This window comes from Lactuca serriola, chromosome 3, assembly GCF_051521515.1.
Source record: "Lactuca serriola cultivar US96UC23 chromosome 3, Lser_US96UC23_V15, whole genome shotgun sequence".
Classification (NCBI taxonomy): domain Eukaryota; kingdom Viridiplantae; phylum Streptophyta; class Magnoliopsida; order Asterales; family Asteraceae; genus Lactuca; species Lactuca serriola.
In genome coordinates this window covers 112959992-112981261 of record NC_136410.1, presented here as the reverse complement: position 1 = coordinate 112981261, position 21270 = coordinate 112959992, and the positions used below count along the sequence as shown (strand labels likewise).

General features: G+C 30.0%; 2 protein-coding genes and 1 long non-coding RNA gene across 4 annotated transcripts; 2 read left to right on the top strand and 1 right to left on the bottom strand.

Moving 5' to 3' along the window:
- Positions 1-1578: 1578 nt before the first annotated feature.
- On the top strand, positions 1579-10840 carry LOC145093065 (CRAL-TRIO domain-containing protein C23B6.04c-like). The gene is made up of 6 exons (XM_079031107.1): positions 1579-1734; positions 8429-8516; positions 8603-8779; positions 8871-8969; positions 9259-9507; positions 10340-10840. The coding sequence occupies exons 2-6, from the start codon at positions 8454-8456 to the stop codon at positions 10598-10600; spliced, it is 849 nt and encodes a 282-aa protein (XP_078887233.1). The 5' UTR covers positions 1579-1734; positions 8429-8453; the 3' UTR covers positions 10601-10840.
- Positions 10841-12139: 1299 nt separating this feature from the next.
- LOC145093064 (uncharacterized) lies at positions 12140-12845 on the top strand. Of its 2 annotated transcripts, XR_013702762.1 has the most exons (3): positions 12140-12200; positions 12408-12565; positions 12664-12845. It is a non-coding gene; the product is annotated as an uncharacterized LOC145093064 (long non-coding RNA). The 2 variants fall into 2 exon arrangements; XR_013702761.1 differs by lacking the exon at positions 12140-12200 and having other exon boundaries at positions 12212-12565.
- On the bottom strand, positions 12818-14769 carry LOC145093063 (AP-3 complex subunit sigma-like). Its single transcript, XM_079031106.1, has 7 exons — positions 14574-14769; positions 14428-14470; positions 14114-14175; positions 13371-13467; positions 13216-13286; positions 13040-13131; positions 12818-12960 (listed from the first exon to the last, which is right to left on the bottom strand). The coding sequence occupies exons 1-7, from the start codon at positions 14640-14642 to the stop codon at positions 12897-12899; spliced, it is 498 nt and encodes a 165-aa protein (XP_078887232.1). The 5' UTR covers positions 14643-14769; the 3' UTR covers positions 12818-12896.
- Positions 14770-21270: the final 6501 nt, after the last annotated feature.

Here is a 21270-nt window from a genome sequence, read left to right as displayed (position 1 = left end):
GTGGTATTGTGAGCATATGGGATCCTTTGATTTTTATCAAGTCCCATTCCTTTTCCTTTAAGAATTTTCTTGCTATATCAGGGCAATGGATTGGTGTTCCTGGAAGCACCACAATTGTAAATGTATATGGCCCCAATCAGTTAGAGAAAAAAGATTACTATGGGTTGAACTTCTCCAGTTAAAAGGAAGTATTGATGGAATATGGATATTTCTCGGTGATTTCAACGTTGTCCGTTATGAATGTGAAAGAGTAAATTCCAGGTTTTGTAAAACCACAACCATTGATTTCAACAACTTCATTGTCAAAGTTGGTCTCCATGAATTCAATCTTGGTGGAAAGAAATTTACGTATATGTGCGATGATGGCTTAAAACTTAGTAAGTTAGACAGGTACTTGGTATGTTCTAACTTCATTGCTCGACAGCCTCTCTCCATGGTTATAGTTCTGCCTCGGGAGCACTATGATCACACTCCTTTGGTTCTCAAACCCTCGAATCAAGATTTTGGGCCACCCCTTCCGTTTTTTCAACTCCCCGCTGCATAGAGAAGACTTTGATTCGAATTTTATAGAGGCTTGGAACTCCTTTAGAGGTTTTTGTTCACCTGATATGTTTTTAACAGCCAAACTACGTTTTGTTAGAAAAGCGATTTGTAAATGGAGGAATACAGATGCTGTTAAGGAATCAAAGGAGTTGATTAAGTTATGGAAGAGAGTAGATGAAATTGAGAATCTTGTTGAATTAAGAAGAGTGTCGGAGGAGGAATTATCTGAAAGAAGAGATAGTAAATCCAAGATTGTTGAATTGGAGAAGTTTGCAAAATTGGATATCCAACAGAACGCTAAATTCCGTTGGCTTGTTGATGGTGATGAAAACACGTGTTTTTTTCCATAACACCATTAAATGCAAGAACAGAAAAATAGATTGCATGGTCTAATAATTAATGATGTATGGAACACAGAACCTATCAAAATCAAAAGGGAGGTTCACACATTTTTTGGACGTAGGGGTGAACATTTGGACCACACTAATTTTACAGAAATTGATGGACCTTGGGTTGGACCTATTGAGGCTTCCAGTGTTCAAATCTAATTCGTCATCCGGAGGTCCAAATGTTCATCTTTATTTCATTGAACTATTTATCCGCTCATATATTTTTTTTCCAAAAAAAGTTGGCTTTAGTAGAAAAATAAAAATAGAACATTTAAAGTATACAAATAAATAAAATATAATGACTTTTTATACTACATGTCGACCAAATCCAAAACTTTTTATACCCAACAAGAACTATTTTTGCAACTTAACTCAACTTTTATCGCAACCGAAAGTAAAATCCAAAAGGTCCGTTTAGGTGGGACCCATTGTGCCTTAGCGAACAATTTCGGTACTTTATCCCATTACGATTTCGATCTTGTACCGTACAAGTAGCTAGCGTCTCGCTTTCCCCATTTCTCACGCTCTATATTCTCCGGGCGTGGAAAACCTGAACCAAACACTCCTTACGTTTCTTACCTTTTTCCTGCTCAATTCTCACCTTATTTTTATTATAAATTCAAATCACATAATAAAATACACAAACCACTCCTTAGCTCCCTCCGCCTCTATCTCGATAAACTGTCGTCGTTCTCCGCCACCCTCCGCCGATCACCTTTCTGTTACTACGTCCATCGTCTCTCATCTACGATTTCGATTGAAGACGAGATAGTTATTGTCCTTCTTTATCTTCATAGCTCAGGTATGTTGTTACAGAGTTTCGCCGATTGTATTACGTGTTTGATTTATGTGAATTCATATCGGATATCGCTCATGTTTTAGGATTGTTGATCGTTTTCGCTTTAAGTTTCTGGTAGATCTGTTTGCAGTTTCATGTTTCTCGTGTAGATTCTGAGTTTGTTATGCTTTCATATGCTCAATCTGAACATAAATTAGTCAAGTTTTTTGCACTCTGATCGTTAAAAGTTTTGTTGCTAGAACTTAGAAGAAGAATCGACGTGGTTTTATGAATGTATAATCTGGATTTATATTCGAAGTTTGATTATCTAGAAATGTATTATTAGATTAATGTTGATTTTTTTTTTAAACTTTCGGTATAGATTTTTTTGATCATAAAGGTGGTTTAAAGTAAAAATAAAAGGAGAGAGAATTTGTATAGTATTTTTATGGAAGGAAGAATTCAAAAAAGTGGTGTTTTTGGTTTTTTGTAGAAAAATAAATGTAAGATGTTGATTAATGACTTAATTCACATGATTTCATTTTGTATATTATAAGAAAAAAGAATTCTCGATCATATATTTAGATACTATCATTTTCCTTTGATTATTAAGTTGATTAATTCAATTAAGAAAAGTCAATAAATTGATAGAATAAGACATTTAAATTATACAAGATGTTACTATTGATACACTTATTGCTAGTTGTATGCTAACTAATCAAATTAATCAGGGTTCCATGAAATCAATTTTTTTTTAATTTTTAAATTTTTTTTTACTTATTATATCCTCATTGATTTGATTTTGGGTGTTGTTATAGTACTTTTCACTCATAAACACACTCATCATATAAGGGTACAATTTAGTAAATAGTAATCAAGGATACGAATAGACTCACCATTTTGATTATTTGTCTTTCTATTGTTCATTTTGTATTTATTTTCCTTATTATTATTAATTATTATTTTAAAACTTGATCATATTTATATAACAAGTTATTACCAAAAAAAGAGGTACAATAAGTAATCAATAGGATGCATTTAATATAAAGTCATCCATTAAAAATTATGCATCAAAGCATTGGTCAAGTAATTTAGTAATTTAAGTTTGCTTTAATGAAAATCATTTATGTAATTATACATTTTAAAATTCAATAGGAAATTTAAAGATTTTATTGTGTTAAATTATGTGGATTAAAAGAAATAACAAAATTTTAAATATATATTGTAGCAAATGGTTGAATTCCGTAATTGTATTTATAAACAATTCATGCTTTACGCATGTCACCTACCAAATGCAAATGGTTAAAGTACTTCTCTTTTTAAAAGATAAATGGTACTAGTATAATTTATGGGAATTGAATCTATACGTCATAAATTAGTGGGATTGAAATGATTGTTTTTTTTTTTTTTTCTGTTTTAAACGAAAATCAAATTTTAAATAGAAAAAAAAAATCTTGAGGTATTAGAAACCTATAACTCTATAAGGTTAGGTATACCTTCTTATCATAAGTACGGTTATTTTCTTCTCACCTTTCATTCGTTAGTAGGAAATTACCTTTTTATTTATTAAATACTAGGTGTGAAACTCGTATGCTACATCGGTTGATTAAAAAAAATTATATATGACGATATAAACTTAAATATTTTTTTTAAAGAAAACATTAAATATCAAAGTGTAAACATTATGTATTTTTTTAAATAAAATTTCAAAATATATATACAAACAAAATGGGATAAATAAATAATTCAATTTATATTAATAAAATAAACTACAAAAAATAATTATATTTTGACTATATAACATTTTTTTTAGTTTGTCAATAAAAAACAACAAAGTTTGATTATTTTTTTTGTACAGACTATTTTGTCTAAAATAATAATAAACTTTAAAAGAAACATATCAATTTAAAATTATATATATTGAAGGAAACATATTAAAATTTGAAAATATAATGAAACAAATTAATAACGCATTAATTACTTTCTATAATCTAAATATTAGATAGTTAATTAAGCAAATTAAAAATTACTATAAAATGACAAGTAGAAATTAGTTTTTAAGATTTAACCACAATATTACATATGTCCAAATACATAAAAGGTTGATAAGTGTCAAAAAAAATTTATTTATTAGGAAGGATATAAAATTATAACTTAATAATTTTTGAAATATTTAAAATAATAAAAGATATTTAATAATTTAATAGTAAAAACAATTAAATAAAAAAAACAATATAAAATAAGTTGGTATTTTTTAGAATTGGTTGAAGGACTTGTATGGCGTCAACTGTTTGAACAGTAAATTATAACAAAACTATATAAAATGGATAGCACAAAAATGCATTTTAACAAAAAGAGTAAATTACACAAATAGTCCTATGGTTTAAGGTAATTTACACGTTTGGTCTCTAACTTATTTTTTAACTCGGAATGTCACTACTATTTGTTTTTGTTACGTTTGGTCTCTGTCTTACCTAAAAATATTATTTTGCCTTGATTTTTTAATTTATTTAAATAAACATACCCCCAACTCTACCCCCTCACCTTACCTTACCTGCCACACAATTTTTTTCTATGTAAATAATAGTCGTTTTAGGTAAGATATGGACCAAGCGCGTAACAAAAACAAACAGTATGGACTTTCCGAGTTAAAAAAATAAGTTAGGGACTAAACGCACAAATTATCCCAAACCATATGGACCATTCATGTAATTTACTCTAACAAAAATTCGAATGTAAAACGTTCATAGAAATTATTGTAGTTTTGGATTTATTTCGGTTTGAAAGCCAAAAAGAAAGTTTTGCTATTTTTTGATAAGACTGGAAGGAGTGGGAGGTAAACTTTCCTTATTTTTGGTGGGTAATATCCCTCTTTCCCTCACTCTCCTTTCCCTCACCTAAAAGTCAAAGAACGGGTGAGAAACCCTTCCCTCACTTTTTTTTTATATACTACCTCCGTCCCATATTTATTGTCCACTTTTGACTTTTGAAGTTATTATTCTTCAACTTTGACTTTAAATATTTCTGTTTTTGATACATAATATTTGATGCAAAATATATGAATGGATTGTATTTTAAAAGTATTTTCATTGTTATAAGTTTCATAAAGTAATATATAACACAAATAAAAATATTTAAGGTCAAAGTTGACGAATAAAGACTTCAAAAGTCAAAAGTGGACAATAATTATGGGACGGAGGGAGTATTAAATAAAATAGTTTTTTTGATTTATAATTTTTAAATTAATATCAAACATAAAATTTAATTAAAAATAAAAAGCATTTCATTAAGTAAAATAAAAGTTACATTAACCCTAATATTTAAATAAGTAGAAAAAAACCGCAAAAAAAAAAAAATCAAACAACCTACAACATAGTAAAAATTATTAATTAATATCCTCATTTTATTTAAACCTAGATACGTCACTCGGAATCATCGTCTTCGTCCTCGCCTTGATCATTTGCATCATTCTCCCCAACGTCACTCTTGTCAGCGGAATCTTCACTCTCGACGAACATATCAGAATCCTCGTCTGATTCGTCAAACAAATCATCGTGAGATAACTTGTGCGGGGGCTGAATATGAGCCTTATAAATGTGATCCACCAAATAAGCACGAAGGGTCTGATGAATGTCGCAATTGTGTACTTCTCTTCTATTCATCCTATACTCTTGTGTACCAACGGCTACTCCTTCGACATTTGGCAAACCTTCATTTTCGTTGTATCGGCATATCGCTCTTCCTTCGTCTTCAAGAATCATATTATGCAATATGATACATGCATACATTACGTGTTGTAACTTTTCACCTCATATGACCTTGCCCCGACCGTTAGTACTTGCCAACGTCTCTTAAGTACACCAAATGCTCGCTCCACATCCTTCCTAGCTGACTCTTGCGCCTCTTTAAACTTTTTCTTTTTTCGGGTCATTAGGACATGTAAACGATTTCACAAAAACAGACAAGGGAGGATATACACCGTTAGTAAGATAGTATCCACGCTTATATGCTACCCCATTTGCTTGAAAAGGTACATCATGTGACTTTCCAAGGTAGATATCGTTGAATACAGACAACTGGTCTAGCACGTTGATGTCATTGTTTGCACCAGTTGGACCAAAGAATGCATGCCATATCCCAAGATCATGTGATGTGATAGCTTCTAGAATGATCGTCGGCTCTTTGTGATCGTCTCTCATGTACTGACCACGCCATGCGTTGGGGCATAATGATCAACTCCAATACATGCAATTGATACTACCTAGCATTCCAGGGAATCCATGTTTGCCTTCATGCACCGTATACAATTGGTGGATATCGTTGATAGTTGGTTTGCGCAAATATCGTTGCCTATAAACCAAACAGATCGTTTTGCAGAACTTGTACACAGACTCCCGCATGGTATGCTCTGACATCCTAAAATACTAGTCCCATTTGTCTGCGCTCATGTCGTATGCTAGCTGACGAATTGAAGTCGTGCATTTTTTAATGGAAGAGAAACCTTTTTTTCCCCTTGCATCCATTTTCCATTGGAAATATGGAAAGCGGCCTTCCAAATCGCCAACAATACGTAAAAATAGTTTCTTCCTCATCCGGAACCGACGTCAAAACTTTACAGCGTAGACGGCGTCATCTACAAAATAATCTTCTATAAGGCGATCGTGTCCGGCTTCGTGATTTCTACATAACGGCGGCTTTCTTAGGTTAGGTCGTGCACGTGATGTTTCACCTAGTCGGTTTTGATAGTATGCAACTGTTTTCGTCATGACGGAACCGATAAACTTAGTCTCCTCTACTGCCGTTGAATCGGATGATGAAGATGATGACATGTTGAGTAATATTTTTTTACAGAGAAATATAGATTATGGGTTAAAAAAATGATAAAATGTTTGAATATTTATAGATTAAGAATAGGGAAGGAAAAAAAAAAAGAAATATATATATATATATATATATATATATATATATATATATATATATATATATATAGCCGTTTAAATAAAAAAGAAAAAAAAACTCGTCACCCAATGGTTAGAAAGAGAGAGAGAGCGGGACTCTCTCCCCCACCCTCTTCCCGCAGTTCCTTTCCCGCACCCACGGTGCGGTGTGCTTAAGTGCGGGATCGGTTCCCGTTCCTTCCCCGCAGTCCCACTCCGTCCAGCCTAATTAACTTGGGAGATTTTTCTATGGTGTCAAATACCCAAAAAAAAAAAAAAATTAAAATACATTAACACATTTAGTTATATAAAAACTATTGTAATTTAGAATATTTTTTCCGTTTAATCATTCAAATTAGATTGTTTTATGGTTTAACCATTACAATTTACAATTTTAAAATAAAACGAAATAACTATAACCAAAAACAAAATCTCAAGGTCTTTTGCAAAGAAATATAACCAATGAAAACTCAATTATTATTCTTGCAACATGTGGGAACTAGAATTAATTTATGTATATTTATACACGTTGGTGGAGAAAACGTTTATATTCAGCTATAAACTTTTATTTTGTATGCTGCTGGAGATTCTATTTATCTGTTAAAAGGAAATTTCAAACGTGTGTGTCCCTATACTTTGAATGTGTAAATAATCGACTTATTTTGCTATTTTTTTTAATATATTAATGTCTTATTATTTGTAGCCGTTTTTTTATTTTTTCCGCAAAAATAGGATAAAGGCGGCATTTATTCATCATCATAATTCATAACAATTAATAAGTTTTTAAAGCGTTTATAATTGACAGTTGAATAATCAATCATTAATTTATATATTTTTTTCAACACTTATATGACAACATTTATAGTTGAAATTTTTAACATATTCTGTTTTTTGTTTTTAAATTTGGAAGATATTGATATCTAACTTTATTAATTTTGATATGTTTGACGATATTTTTTCGGATGATAAAAAAAATATTATTAAATTGTGAGTTATCTATCTCATGGCTATTAAACTCTAAATCATCAAAATTTAAAACATTTTTTGTTGTAGGATCTTCAAAAACAATTTTCGTAGCAAAAAAAATAAAAAAATAAAAAAAAATCATATTGCGGAAATATAGGCTGTGTTTGGCGCGCCACAGCTAGCTTATTTTTCGAGTTTTTTTATGTTGTCGTGTTTAATAAGCCAAAAAGTAGCTTTTAAGCTATCTTTTTTAAAAGCTACTTAGACTAGCTTTTTATGAGTTTTTTTAAAATTTTCCAAATAAGTCCTTTAATTAATTATAGAAACACATACTCCTATATGTCTTTTTATGTAATTTTATATATTTCAGCTATTTTTACCAAACGTTATTTTTTATCAGCTAGTTTTTCAGCTATCAGCTAGTTTTTTATAGCTAGTTTTTCAGCTAGTACGCCAAACATAACCATAGTTTTAGGTTCAACGATTCTTAAAAAAAGGTAATATATTAATAGACGTTATCTTCTAGTTATAATTATTTAATATCATACAATCATTTTCTTTCAAAATAAACATCCAATCACCCTTTATATATAAACATCAAACCAAAAATTTGGTACAAGTCGTGAAATCTACATCTCCCAATCATTTAACAATCGCATTAATCATTTTGACACTCAAATGCGACGTTCATTAATTTCCCTAATCTACAATTAGCATATTAAAAAAAAACAAATCAGATTAGATATCTTAACTTAAATCACCACTTATTATTCATTAATTATGTGATGTAACATTTCATCAAACACCCAACGCAGATCGAGATCGCTAATATTGACAAACATGTTACAAAAATGGCGTGCGCAAAACCAACATGTAGCTCAACCTTTGGATCATGAAAAAATGGTAATTGTTAATTAACCACAAAATCATAAATTATTGAAACAAATTCATTTTAATAATATAATGTAAAAAAATAATAATAATAACAGATTAAAGAGCTTAGGGTTGCGATTGGGCCCCTCACTGGGCACGCATCAAAATTTTGTACGGATGCGTGTTTAAAAAGGTATCTGGAAGCCAGAAGCTGGAATCTTGAAAAAGCCAAAAAGATGTTAGAGGACACACTTGAATGGAGGTCAAATTACAAACCTCATGAAATTCGTTGGGTAAGTTGGTGATTTATTTTGGTAATTTAATAAAATGAAAAAAAAAATCAAAATTATGTATTTTACTATTTATTTTTAATGGAATTTCTAGGAACAAGTAGAAGAAGAAGGTAAAACAGGTAAAGTCTCGAGAGCTAATTTTGTTGATCGTTTTGGAAGGCCTGTTCTCATCATGAGACCAGGGAAACAGGTTTGTACTAAATCCATCTCCCTTTAAATTCTTAACACTAAATTTTAATCATTGTCAAAAATATATGGTCATAATAAGGTCAATTTATATCGAATATAGTTGTTTTTTGTAATCTTATTTTAAATCATTTAAAAAAGTAAAAATGTTTTCTAAAAATTATAATTTAATTTAGAAATTATACCCTAATGGAACCAGAGGATTTCGTTTTATATTAAGTCATGTTTTCATTAAGTTTGTTAAGTAAAAAAGAAGTAATATGTAATGCCTAAATTTTACGATTATGTTGTAGAATACGAAAACGGGTGAGGGTAATGTTCGTCATTTGGTGTATCTGATAGAGAACGCGATTTTAAACCTTCCGGAAGGCCAAGAACAAATGTCTTGGTTGATTGATTTCACTGGATATTCGATGAATGCAACGAATATCCAACCGAAAACAGCTCGAGATATCATAAATGTGACACAATCTCATTACCCTGAGAGACTTGCCATCATTGTCCTTTATAATCCTCCAAAAATATTCCAAGCATTATTTAAGGTATCGCATCTCCATCTCATACATATCTCTCATTTTTGTTACTATAAAATTAACCATATATATAAAAAAAAAAGGGTTAATGTCATATTCGGCCAATTAAAAGGTTGTTTGATAGTTGTTGATTATGTCAATGTCTGACCGAGTAAGATTCATCCTTGAATCTCATATCTGACCGAGTAAGAGGCACTTTAGAGGAGAGAGGACCGAATCAGTGGCTTCTAAGGGCCCGTTTGATAGTTGATATCTGGGAAAGTTTTCGGACTTTCTGGGAAAGGCATATCTTACAGAGAGAGACCCTATTTTTTGTGCAAATCAAACAGCATTTCCGGTCCATTTAGCCAGAAATATTTGTTTGGAATTGGAAAGATGTCTATCAAACGAGACCTAAGTGTAGTGTCAAACAGTCTAAATCTGATCGAACTTCCAGACCCCCAACTCCCCAAGATGCATATCAAACAGCCCCGAAGTTATGCTAATTTACCAATTTAGCCATGAAAGTTTTAATAAAGATGCCAATGCCACAAAAAAAAATCGTCTCGTTTGACCATTATAACATTCTATAACAGATGAAACTAGTTTTGATGTCTACGTGGCATGATGTCATCCACATATGCAAGTTTTGATCATAATATGTGTACATGGCGTTTTGAACATTTTATTTAACTTTAATATTTTAGATCAACATAATGTCATTTTCAACGCCACATGGACATATTGTGATCAAATTTGCCATGTTGACATAAAAGTCGATTTCATGGTAAAATGGGTAACTTCTTGTTACTAGATGCAATGAAAACCAAGTAAAATGTATTAATCCAAATCTTGTATTCAGGTAATAAGTTACTTCATAGACCCGAAAACATATTTGAAGATAAAATTTGTTTATCCAAACGACAAAGAGAGTATCGAGATTATGAAGTCGTATTTTGATACCGATAATCTTCCACGTGAGTTTGGGGGAAAAGCTAACTTCAATTTAAATTATGACCATGAAGAGTTTTCTAAATTGATGGTTGAAGATGATATAAAAAAGGCCAAGTTTTGGGAGTCGGATAATAATGATACCAATGGTCATTCCGAAACTACAAGTTAAGTTATAGAGGAAACAAACCAAATGTATAATGGTTGGTTATTAATATATATGTAACTAATTATTTACATATGGTAACATGTAACTAAGAGTAACATATATTTTTATATGCAACTTGAATTGCCGATTAGTTACATGTGTTAATATGTAACTGATAAATTTTATTAGATATCATGATATGATTAAAATAAATGTATGCTTATTTATTTTTTTAGGTAAAGAATGGTTTTGAACTTTTGATAATTTATTTATATTGTTCTTTTATGTCTATAATAATGTCATATCTGTCTCATTCTCATCTATGTCATATAAGTAAAATTTAAACAACACATGGACAATATAAAAAGGATATATGCGTATCTGAATTGGCATGTGATACAAGTGGATGCATATTTCATCATTGTTATATGCAACTCGATGTAGTTCAATATCAAATTCTCACCCTTAAACTTGAGGTCCTTTTTCACGTTCTTTGACCCCGATATAAAGCATTTGCTCCATTTGATCATTTGAACCTTTTAAAAAAACTTCCGAACCATGTTCTTCTCCTCTAAATCTTTAAAGGCATAAAAATTGGCATGTTGAAGTTTCGCATGCCACAACCAGTTGTGATCATCTTTGGTTGATAAAAGACATATTGTTTGTCATATTTTTTAACGTGTTTTGTAAATTCGATTAGGGAACCTATTTACTCTTAAAAATAAAGTGTTATTGTTGTCGAATACACGTAAAATGTCAATATATAAATCAACATGATTCCCATTCCCATTAAGTAGGTTTTGATCATCGTTTTTGCAAAAAAACAGGATCGAAATTTGCCTTTCGTGTCGATCTTCGAACCATCTCCAAACCGAGTGTCATGATGATTTTGATTTTTTTTATTTGTTCAGTCATTTGGTTGTTAGCACTGATGTCGAGATACAATACCTAAAACTCAACTCCACCTCCCGATGCAAGAAGCCTAGCATTACTCTTTTCTTCAACACCTTATAGAGTGTATATTGTTGTGGGTTGTCATCATCAATACATACTCTTTTTTGTTATTGGTTTGAGTGATGTTCACCTCCTCATGCGAATTCTTGTTTGGATACTCTTAACACATAATGACCAAATTTTTCACGAGTAAAACATTTTATTTTAACTTCGTCCAACAACTTTTAGGTTAGATCGAGATTCCCACTCGATAGGTATGAGCAATAGAGAAGGTCCTTCTTCTCATTCTCTATACACTCAAAGTATCTCTTCATGGGTCTTGAGATGACCTAAAACCTCTTTCCCTTTCATGTTTGTCAATTCCCCAAATTGTTATACGACTTTCATCAAACAATCAAATAAACAACCAAAATTTTATCAAAATATATTTGTTTAATTAGAACAAATTTAGATATGAAACACACTATTGCAATGATACAAACATAATATCATTAATTCTTTTCAAGAATAACTTTTACATTTAAAAAAAAAAAAAAAAGACATAATAATTAGTTAAACCATAACTTTCTTTCCAAGTTTTCTTGGAGAAAAAGTCATGCTTCTATATAGAAAAAAACAACGATTGATCAAATTATCATCCACTCATATTTTGCTTAATTTCCCTCTCAAGGTAACATTATTACAACTCGCTTTCATTCTTTTATATTTGGATATTTATATTTATTTATAACCCATTTGTTTATATATATAAAAATAACAACAAAGGTATGTAATTTGGTGTTTGTGACTTCACATTAAATACATATTTTGATTTGTTTTCCTGAATTTAAAGTTCTATAATTTTTCAAATATCTTAGTTTTATGGGTTAATGTTTAGGTGTGACCATGGTTCTACAAACTAAAAATACCGAAAATACCCCTGGTGCTACAAAATCCTGTTATAAAGATATGGGAAATTCAAAAAAATACATCAAGTCATTTGTTAGTGCATCTTTTAAGGACCACAAGGCTTGCTTCAACGCAACTTGGCACAAGGTTAAAAGAATTTTCAACCACTTAATATTTTATTTATTTTCTCATATAAAAAATAAACTAATCATTTTTTTTTTCTTTTTCTGTTTGAAATTTAACAGATGGTTGACAAATTTCAAAAAGCAAAATCTGTTGCACCAAAACATGGAAAAGAATAAATTTGCTCATTAGTTTTTTTTTTTATGGTGGAATTATGTTATTTTTGTAATGTTATATTTCCAAGATATGCTTTAAATATGTAAAGAATTCAAAGAATTTAGCAAAGTTTCTTTTTCTTTTTTCTTTTTCTTTTTGTAAAATTTTTGCAATCACTTAAAAATAAATTGTTACAAAATTAACCCCACAATAGAGATGTGGACTTGGAGATGAGTTTGGTGGCAGCTGTGATTTTTTCCAACCTGTACAAGTTGTACCTTACGCATTAAGAGTTGTAACTTGTGTAGTATCAATAGTACATAATGTGATAAGAGAGATTACTTTGAAATTTCTTCAACAGCTTTGATTATGTTTTGAGAATTAGTTTCCACAACTTGACCTCCAAGAATCATTTCATCTAAGATAGTATGCATCTACAAGAAACAAAGAAATAAATAATTATAAATTAAATTGAAAATTAATTATAAAAAGAGAATAATTGACAAGTTGTGAAGTACCTTGCCATAATTGAGAACAATATCAAGTTCGCATACATTGCTGAAGCACTTCTCCAATGTTTCCACATATACTGAAAGAGTTGATAAAAACTCAAATCATGAAAAATATAATTTCATGAAAGATTAATAAAAAGAAATTAGATTTTGGTGTGTACCTTGTATAAGATCAAACATAGCTAGTTCATTTTCAGAGCTATCAAATACAAACACAAAGTACAATGTTGCAAACAACTTGTAAACAAGTCTTGAATCCTACAAAGGGTTTAAGAAGTTATAGTTTATATGATTGTAACAATTTATTATATATCAATCCTATAAACGGTTTAAGAAGTTAGTTTATGTGATTGTAACAATTTATTATATATGAATTCTGCAAAGGGTTTAAGAAGTTAGTTTATGTGATTGTAACAATTTATTATATATGAATCCCACAAAAGGTTTAAGAAGTTAGTTTATGTGATTGTAACAATTTATTATATATGAATCCCACAAAGGGTTTAAGAAGTTAGTTTATGTGATTGTAACAATTTATTATATATGAATCCTACAAAGGGTATAAGAAGTTAGTTTATGTGATTGTAACAATTTATTATATATGAATCCTACAAAGGGTATAAGAAGTTAGTTTATGTGATTGTAACAATTCATTATATATGAATCCTACAAAGGGTTTAAGAAGTGAGTTTATATGATTGTAACAATTTATTATATATGAATCCTACAAAGGGTTTAAGAAGTGAGTTTATATGATTGTAACAATTTATTATATATGAATCCTACAAAGAGTTTAAGAAGTTAGTTTATGTGATTGTAACAATTTATCATATATCAAGACACAATGTATAAAAAAACACAATAAAGAGAAACCAATAATATTTGATCTTAATAAAAGAATTACCGGACCCATTAGCGAGCCCCCTTCAATGAAATTGCTTACATTTTCAGGCTGCAAGCATAAGACTGGAAGAAACAAAACAAAGAAAATTAAGTTTCTTTCTTCAAATTGTAATCAACAGAGAATCTAAAACGTTCAAAATCATGGAGTATATGGTTGTAGATCTTGATAATGATTCTTATCTCCTTTTTGGTGTTGAACTGTTGATGAATGTGAAATGTGAATGCATGCTATGTTGATAAACAATAAGATCTTTCTAACATCATCATCAAATTATGCATTCTGGAATCAACACAAATAATCTGAAAAACAAGAACCTGAATAGATGCTTCGAATTAGTTGTTGCTGCTGTTCCACAGGCTAACCTTGCAATAAATTACACAACATAAACAATTTACAATTTCAAATCGAATGAAATCAACTAACAGTTTGTGTTTGTCCCTAAGATCCATTAAAATCATACCGTATAATTGTAGAATTTGGCGAGGCGAGGTTTGCCTTGGTTGTTGATCACCATCATAGCCCTTATCATTTCGCACAAACAAACCCTAAATCTCAGTTTTCAGTTGAAGTAACGAAAAGGAGAAGACGAAGATCCGATAACGATAACGCACGCGAATACATCCGAAATCCATCGTAAAATATGATGCTCCGATCCGATCCGATCGTGACTCCGGCTTCTGTGATGATCTTAGACAAAGGGCCTGGGCTAAAATTGTTACGCAATTAACTTCATACCCGGCCTGTTAATCGGTTTTTCAAACACAAAATTGGACCATGTCCATGATGTGTAGATAAAAATAGGGTAAATTACACCAATCGTCCCTCGTACATATGCCGAAAAGCACGTTCAGTCCCTATTTTCAAAAATTAACTCGGACCGTCCCTCGTTTGGCTTAAACTTGCACGGTTAATCCCCCGTTAGTTTAAATTTGCACGATTCATCCTTTGCGTCACATAAAATGACTATATTGCCCTTGTTTTTTTATTTTGTATTAATAAGAAAAACAAAAAATAAACTATAATCGTATATTTTTACATTTATTAATAATTTCTAAACATTTACCTATCATCCCCATCCTATTTACCAAGAAATACCCAAACTCTCCGATCCCTCTGTTCACCGTCCCTCGCCTCCCTTTGAAACTAAAATCCGGCCACCGGAGATACAACGACCACCAGAAACCCGCTTGATCGCCGCCATGGACTACCACCTCATTTTCCTTCCTATGTTCATGTCGGAAATAACATCACCACCGACGATTATTGATTTAACACATCCACCATCGACCTTCTTCCTCCTCCTTCTCTTGATTTTTCCAAAACAAAAATCTCCACCACATTCCGCCCAATCTTCTCCAGATACTCAGATTTATGCTATCTCGTATACCCAATTCCACTGCTAGAAATCACCACTTTCTCCACCATCTTCTCCTCCATCTCCGCCATCCAGTACACCACAAACCTCTGTAACTAATTATATACACCAAAATTCCATTAACCCCTAATTTCTTCATTCTATTACACACACAAACAAACACACACTTCACCTGAAACACCTCTATAAGCTCTGTCCTTATCAAGTATGATTTGGTGAAAAACACCAGATCTGGTATAGTGAAATCGTGTGTCAATAGAGATACGTGCAATATGAATTACCACTTGAGTTACCTCCGTAGCCATGGATGAGAATGAGGTTTAGTTTGTTCCAGTGGTGGCGGTTTTCCGCTCATATGTGGTTGCCCTCTCCCTTTTCTTCTTCTCCGATAAGCTTCTTTTGTCCCCATTTTAGATCATCTCGCCTTTCTTCTCTGGCGATATGGGTCCCAAATCGAAACAAAATATCAGTATATAAGTCGTTCCTCTCTAACCCTTGTGACCTAAACGGGTAAAACCTAGTAGAAAGTTGCAGATTAACCCTCTCATCTTCATCGTTTCTGGTTTCAAGTTGTAGATTTGTTAAGTTGCAGGATTTCTGGTTTCAAACAATTGAATTTTTTTCTGGTTTCTTCTTCTTCAAGGGACGACGATCGGTGTCGGTGGTGATGGTAGATGGTGGAGATGAGATGGAATGAAGAAGAATATAGGGGAAGAGACGGGTTATGAAGGTGTTTAGGTTTAGGGTCTATTTCTTTTTTTAAAAGGCAATAAATAATTATTTTTATAATAAATAACAAATAAATTGAAAATAAATCAAAAAATAAATAAATAAGGGTAAAATGGTCTTTTTATAGGCGGAGGGACTAACCGTGCAAGAAAAAACACACTCAGGGATGGTCCGCGTTAATTTTTAAAAATAGGGACTGAACGTGCTTTTTGGCATATGCACGAGGGACGATTGGAGTAATTTACCCATAAAAATATGAGTAAATTACATGAATGGTCCCTTTGGTTTGGGGTAATTTACAAGCTTGGTCTCTAACTTTTTTTTTTAATTCAGAAAGGTTGTTCAATTCTCATAAAGACTTAATAGATTGGATGCTATCAACATAAAAAAACTCTAAACGTGATTTTAATGTTTTATTTAAATGTGATCGTGGTAGTATATACACGGATATGAAAATCTCCAAAATACTCATGACAGTCCTTCTTCAAATAATAAGTTTTTTGGAAAAAGTCATGCTGATCCACCTTTAAAACCTAACAAATAACGTGTGCGTTCTTGTTCGCCGCCAATGGAAAATGTCGATATATTAATCAATTTTCGATATGAATTAATTGAAGAGTTGAAGAAATACAAGACAGGATATGTTGGCATGTTTGGAACCGAATAATGGTCTAATAATTACAACGCTTTTAAATTTTTTCAGCAGTCCTGCACTTGAAGAATATTGGATGATAATGACTATATGTGTATCCTCGTTGCTTCAATTTACAATGTAATACTACATATTTTAACTATCACACGAGGTTAGACATACCTACCACTTCGGTCTATTCCACGGGTGGTATGAACGTATTGCCATAGCAATTGGATATATTAATTACAATCATTACATCAAAGTTACATTGAATGGAGGACTCCCTATAAAGATCGACTAGATGTATATGAGAAGTTATTGGCCACTAATCATATTGTGAACATGTTGTTTTAGACAAATAACATTGTAACAAAGTTTTAATAAAGTTGTAATATATTGATTTTTAAAGTTGTAATATGTGTTAGTGCATTTTTTCATTTGTTAGAAGTTCAGTAAGTTTTTATTTATTTTAGTTTAATATTTAATTTTACATGTTAAATTTTATTTGATTTAACCGGTAAATCGAACAGAATATACCGTAATCGAATTAACCAAAACCAATTAACCGAACCTTATTTGGTTTAGTATTGGTTAGTTTTAAAATGTAAAAAATCAATAAAACCGAAACGATTAAACTAAAAATCCAAAAAACCGACCGAATACTACGCTAATTAGAAGTCAAAAATAATACGTCTAAAATAACAAAAAATCTTAATATTTTTATTATCCAATTAATACATTGATAATAGTATATATTAAAAGTTAATAAATAAAAGGTATTAAATGTAACTTTTATAAGAAGTATAAGGGATTAATTTTAAAACATTAAGTCATTAAAAAAATACTCGATTCATATTATATAAAAATATTATTATATTAAAAATAAAATAAAATGACTAGTTGGTGTGAAAGATACACTACATATTTCGTGTATTTAAAACTAGATGTAAAACCCATTTATTACATGAGTTCATTTAAAAGAAAATATTAAATATGAAATTCTAAACATTTAAAAATTTGAATTTATAAAATAAATTAAAAAATATTGAATTATTAAAATTAATGTGTTTTTTTTTTCTTTTTTAAATTTAAACACATAATTTAGATAAATAAACAAAGGAAACTAATGAGTTTTTGATTTACAAAATTTTAAATTAAAAGGCAAGTCAATTAATGAAATTGATATCCATTTATTATTAAAGTTTATTATAATTATTACATTTAAATATTATGTGAAATTTGATAAAATGAAAAAAAAACCACAAAATGTCATGTGGAAAAAATTTAATTGAAAATAACCACAAAATGACATGTGGCCAAATCAATGAAAGTGTGACATGTGGCAAAAAGATTTTTATTTATTAGAGTAGATTACATTTAAATATTATGTGGAATTTGATAAAATGAAAAAAAACCACAAAATGCCATGTGGAAAAAATTTAATTGAAAATAACCACAAAATGACATGTGGCCAAATCAATAAGAGTGTGACATGTGGCAAAAAGATTTTCATTTATTAGAGTAGAAGAAGATGGGTCCTCGAACTAAATCAACTAATACAAGGAAATACAATCCTTATATTAATTTCATTAATGCAAAATCAATCCTATCAGGCTTGTCATTTTCGTAATTTCAATTCTTTTTATATCCTTTTCCTTTTTTTTTTAATTTAGACTACAGACTTAGACGTAACTTACAAAATAAACCCTTATTTTTTTTTATTCTTTAGTTATATGAAATACGTATATAAAAATATATGTTAATAATCTTACAACTTTTAAAAATATATGTGAATAATTTTTTAATTTTAGTATCACTATATGGTTTAATGATCATGTTGATAAGGTTGAATTATCATGTCAATATGTGTGCCGATCAATCTATTGATAAAATGTAATATTACAATTTTATACATCCAGTTTAAGTTGTAGTTTTAGAAAATACCATAGATTTTTTTAATTTATATCTTACACCCTTGAAACTTTATTAAATTGGAAAACTAACAAATGGAAACATATTATTTAATCATAAAAGTTGTATAATTAAAATGATCTCATGAATATATTTACAAAAAGAGTAATAATGAATATTAATAAATATTTTTAAATATTAATAAAAAAATTAATTTGTTAAATAAGAAATATAAAATATGAACCACTAACAAAAATAGAAGTGATAAAAAAGAAAATTTGGTTTCAGTTATTGATATTTCTTATTTGTTAAACTGAAAGCCACTTGCAATGTCATTTTCTTTCGTTAAAAGCAAACATACGATATTTGTTATAAATATAGATTTTATTAAATGACAAGTTGGGAAGAATGGATCAGTGACACATATTATTAGGTATTTGTACTAACCTTTCTTATTTTTTATTTTTTTTTTATTAAATGTGTGTTTTTCTCTTGTTATATTTAGAGAGATGATATTCATCTAATGAAGACAAATGAAATAGTGAAAATAATAGCTTTAATGAAAGTAAACTCATATCGATTTAAACCAGGACCCACCAACTCAAGATACCACCTCAAGATCAACCAACTCAAGCGCCACCGACTCAATATTCGTCTAGACATAGTATTTCTAATTATATGCCTTATTATATGCGGTCTAATTTGTTTGATTTAAACCAGGAACCGGATAGGCACAATACGTACTCGTTCCAAGAACCTCTAATGTTCAACTCAACCTTTAATCAGGAACAATCGATGCATAACTCGTACTTCAACCAAGAACAAGTAATGTATAATTCAGATTCGCTTATGAATGAAATTTCGTATGAATTTCATCCATATGTCACAAACATACAAAACGTGAGGGGAGATGGAAATTGTGGATTTCGTGGAAGAGCTGCGTGTCTCGGTTATAGTTAAGATAATTGACGTCAAATTCGCTTAGATTTACAGAATGAATTGTTAGCACACCCAACTAAGTACGCACAAATTTTTTATTACAATTTAAACACCATACATCACTCGTTGAATTTCAATGGATCACGTTTCGCACTAAAAGATCGTTGGTTGATTATGCCAATCATTAGCTTTCTCATTGCTAACAAGTATAGTGTAATGGTTATTCTTCTAAGCAAAAATAGTCCATCAACATATTTTCCACTATAGCCTGGTCCCTAAGACATCTCAACTCGTAGAGTTGTTGTTATTACTCTTGTTAGAGGTGATCATTATGTGAAGGTTGATTCACATTGAGCATATTCAATTCCTACTATTTTGTCACTTTTGCGTCACAGCAGATCATCACGGTCTACTGGATGGGAACTGTTTATGTTGCTCGCCTGAATTCCTATATTTCTCCATTTGCAACACACAGTATTTGTAACAATTCTACAATTATAATAGCTGATAATTAACAAAATCAAGTTTATGTTTTGTTATTTATAATTATTAAGATATCTATAAATAAAAAAAGTTGTTTTTTTAATTTAGCAAATTTATATATGTACGATTTTGATGTTTCTAAAGTAAAAAATAAATAAATAAAGATCTTTATAAATAAAACAATTTCTTGCAGTGACATAGAAATGCGGTCTCTGTTTTGTATCGATAAATCACTTTTATATATATATATATATATATATATATATATATATATATATATATATATATATTAAGTTTTAAAAAGTATAAGATTTTATTTGAAAATTAATATAAATATAAGGATATTTAATGTAAATTAAAAAGTGACATTGTTTTAAATAACCAACGAGGCACATTTAATTTAATAGATTAAAAATAGTAAAATTTGTTACTGACACATATCCCCTCAATCAATTCTTCGTGCAATTAGAATTCAATTCGTGTATTTAGAAATACTCATTTAAAATCTCACTAAAAATATGAATTATTAAGATTAAGGTTGTAAGTCGTAGTGGCACCTCATCACAACTCCACTTCATCATTGTCATATGGTGATGTTCACCATTATATGACATTGTCACGTCATCTTTGCACTTGATGAGTTAATATGTGTTTGAAGAACTAGCTGATATTGAAATATATAATTTTTATTTGTATAAAAATAGTTGTTAGCTTTTACATATTTATAATTACATGAAAATCAAAAGTTAAAATCTTTGAAAAGCTAAAAGCTAAGAACTGCTACTATTGAATAAATGAAAGCTAGTTGTAGTAGTTTTTGAATTATGAGTTTTTGTTTAAAATAAAAGCTAAGAACTGCTACTATTGAATAAATCTTTTTTATTTTTTCAAGTTTTTTCTTAAATATTAAAAGCTAAATGCCATTTAAAAAAAACACAGACACACACTCCTTAGCACACCTAAAAGTAAAACTATAAAACCAAAGAGCCGATTTACTGAAAAAATATATATACAAATTTGGAATCGCACAAGACATTGGGTCTATTGGTTTACAATTATAAATGTGGGATAATGAATTGTAAAGGT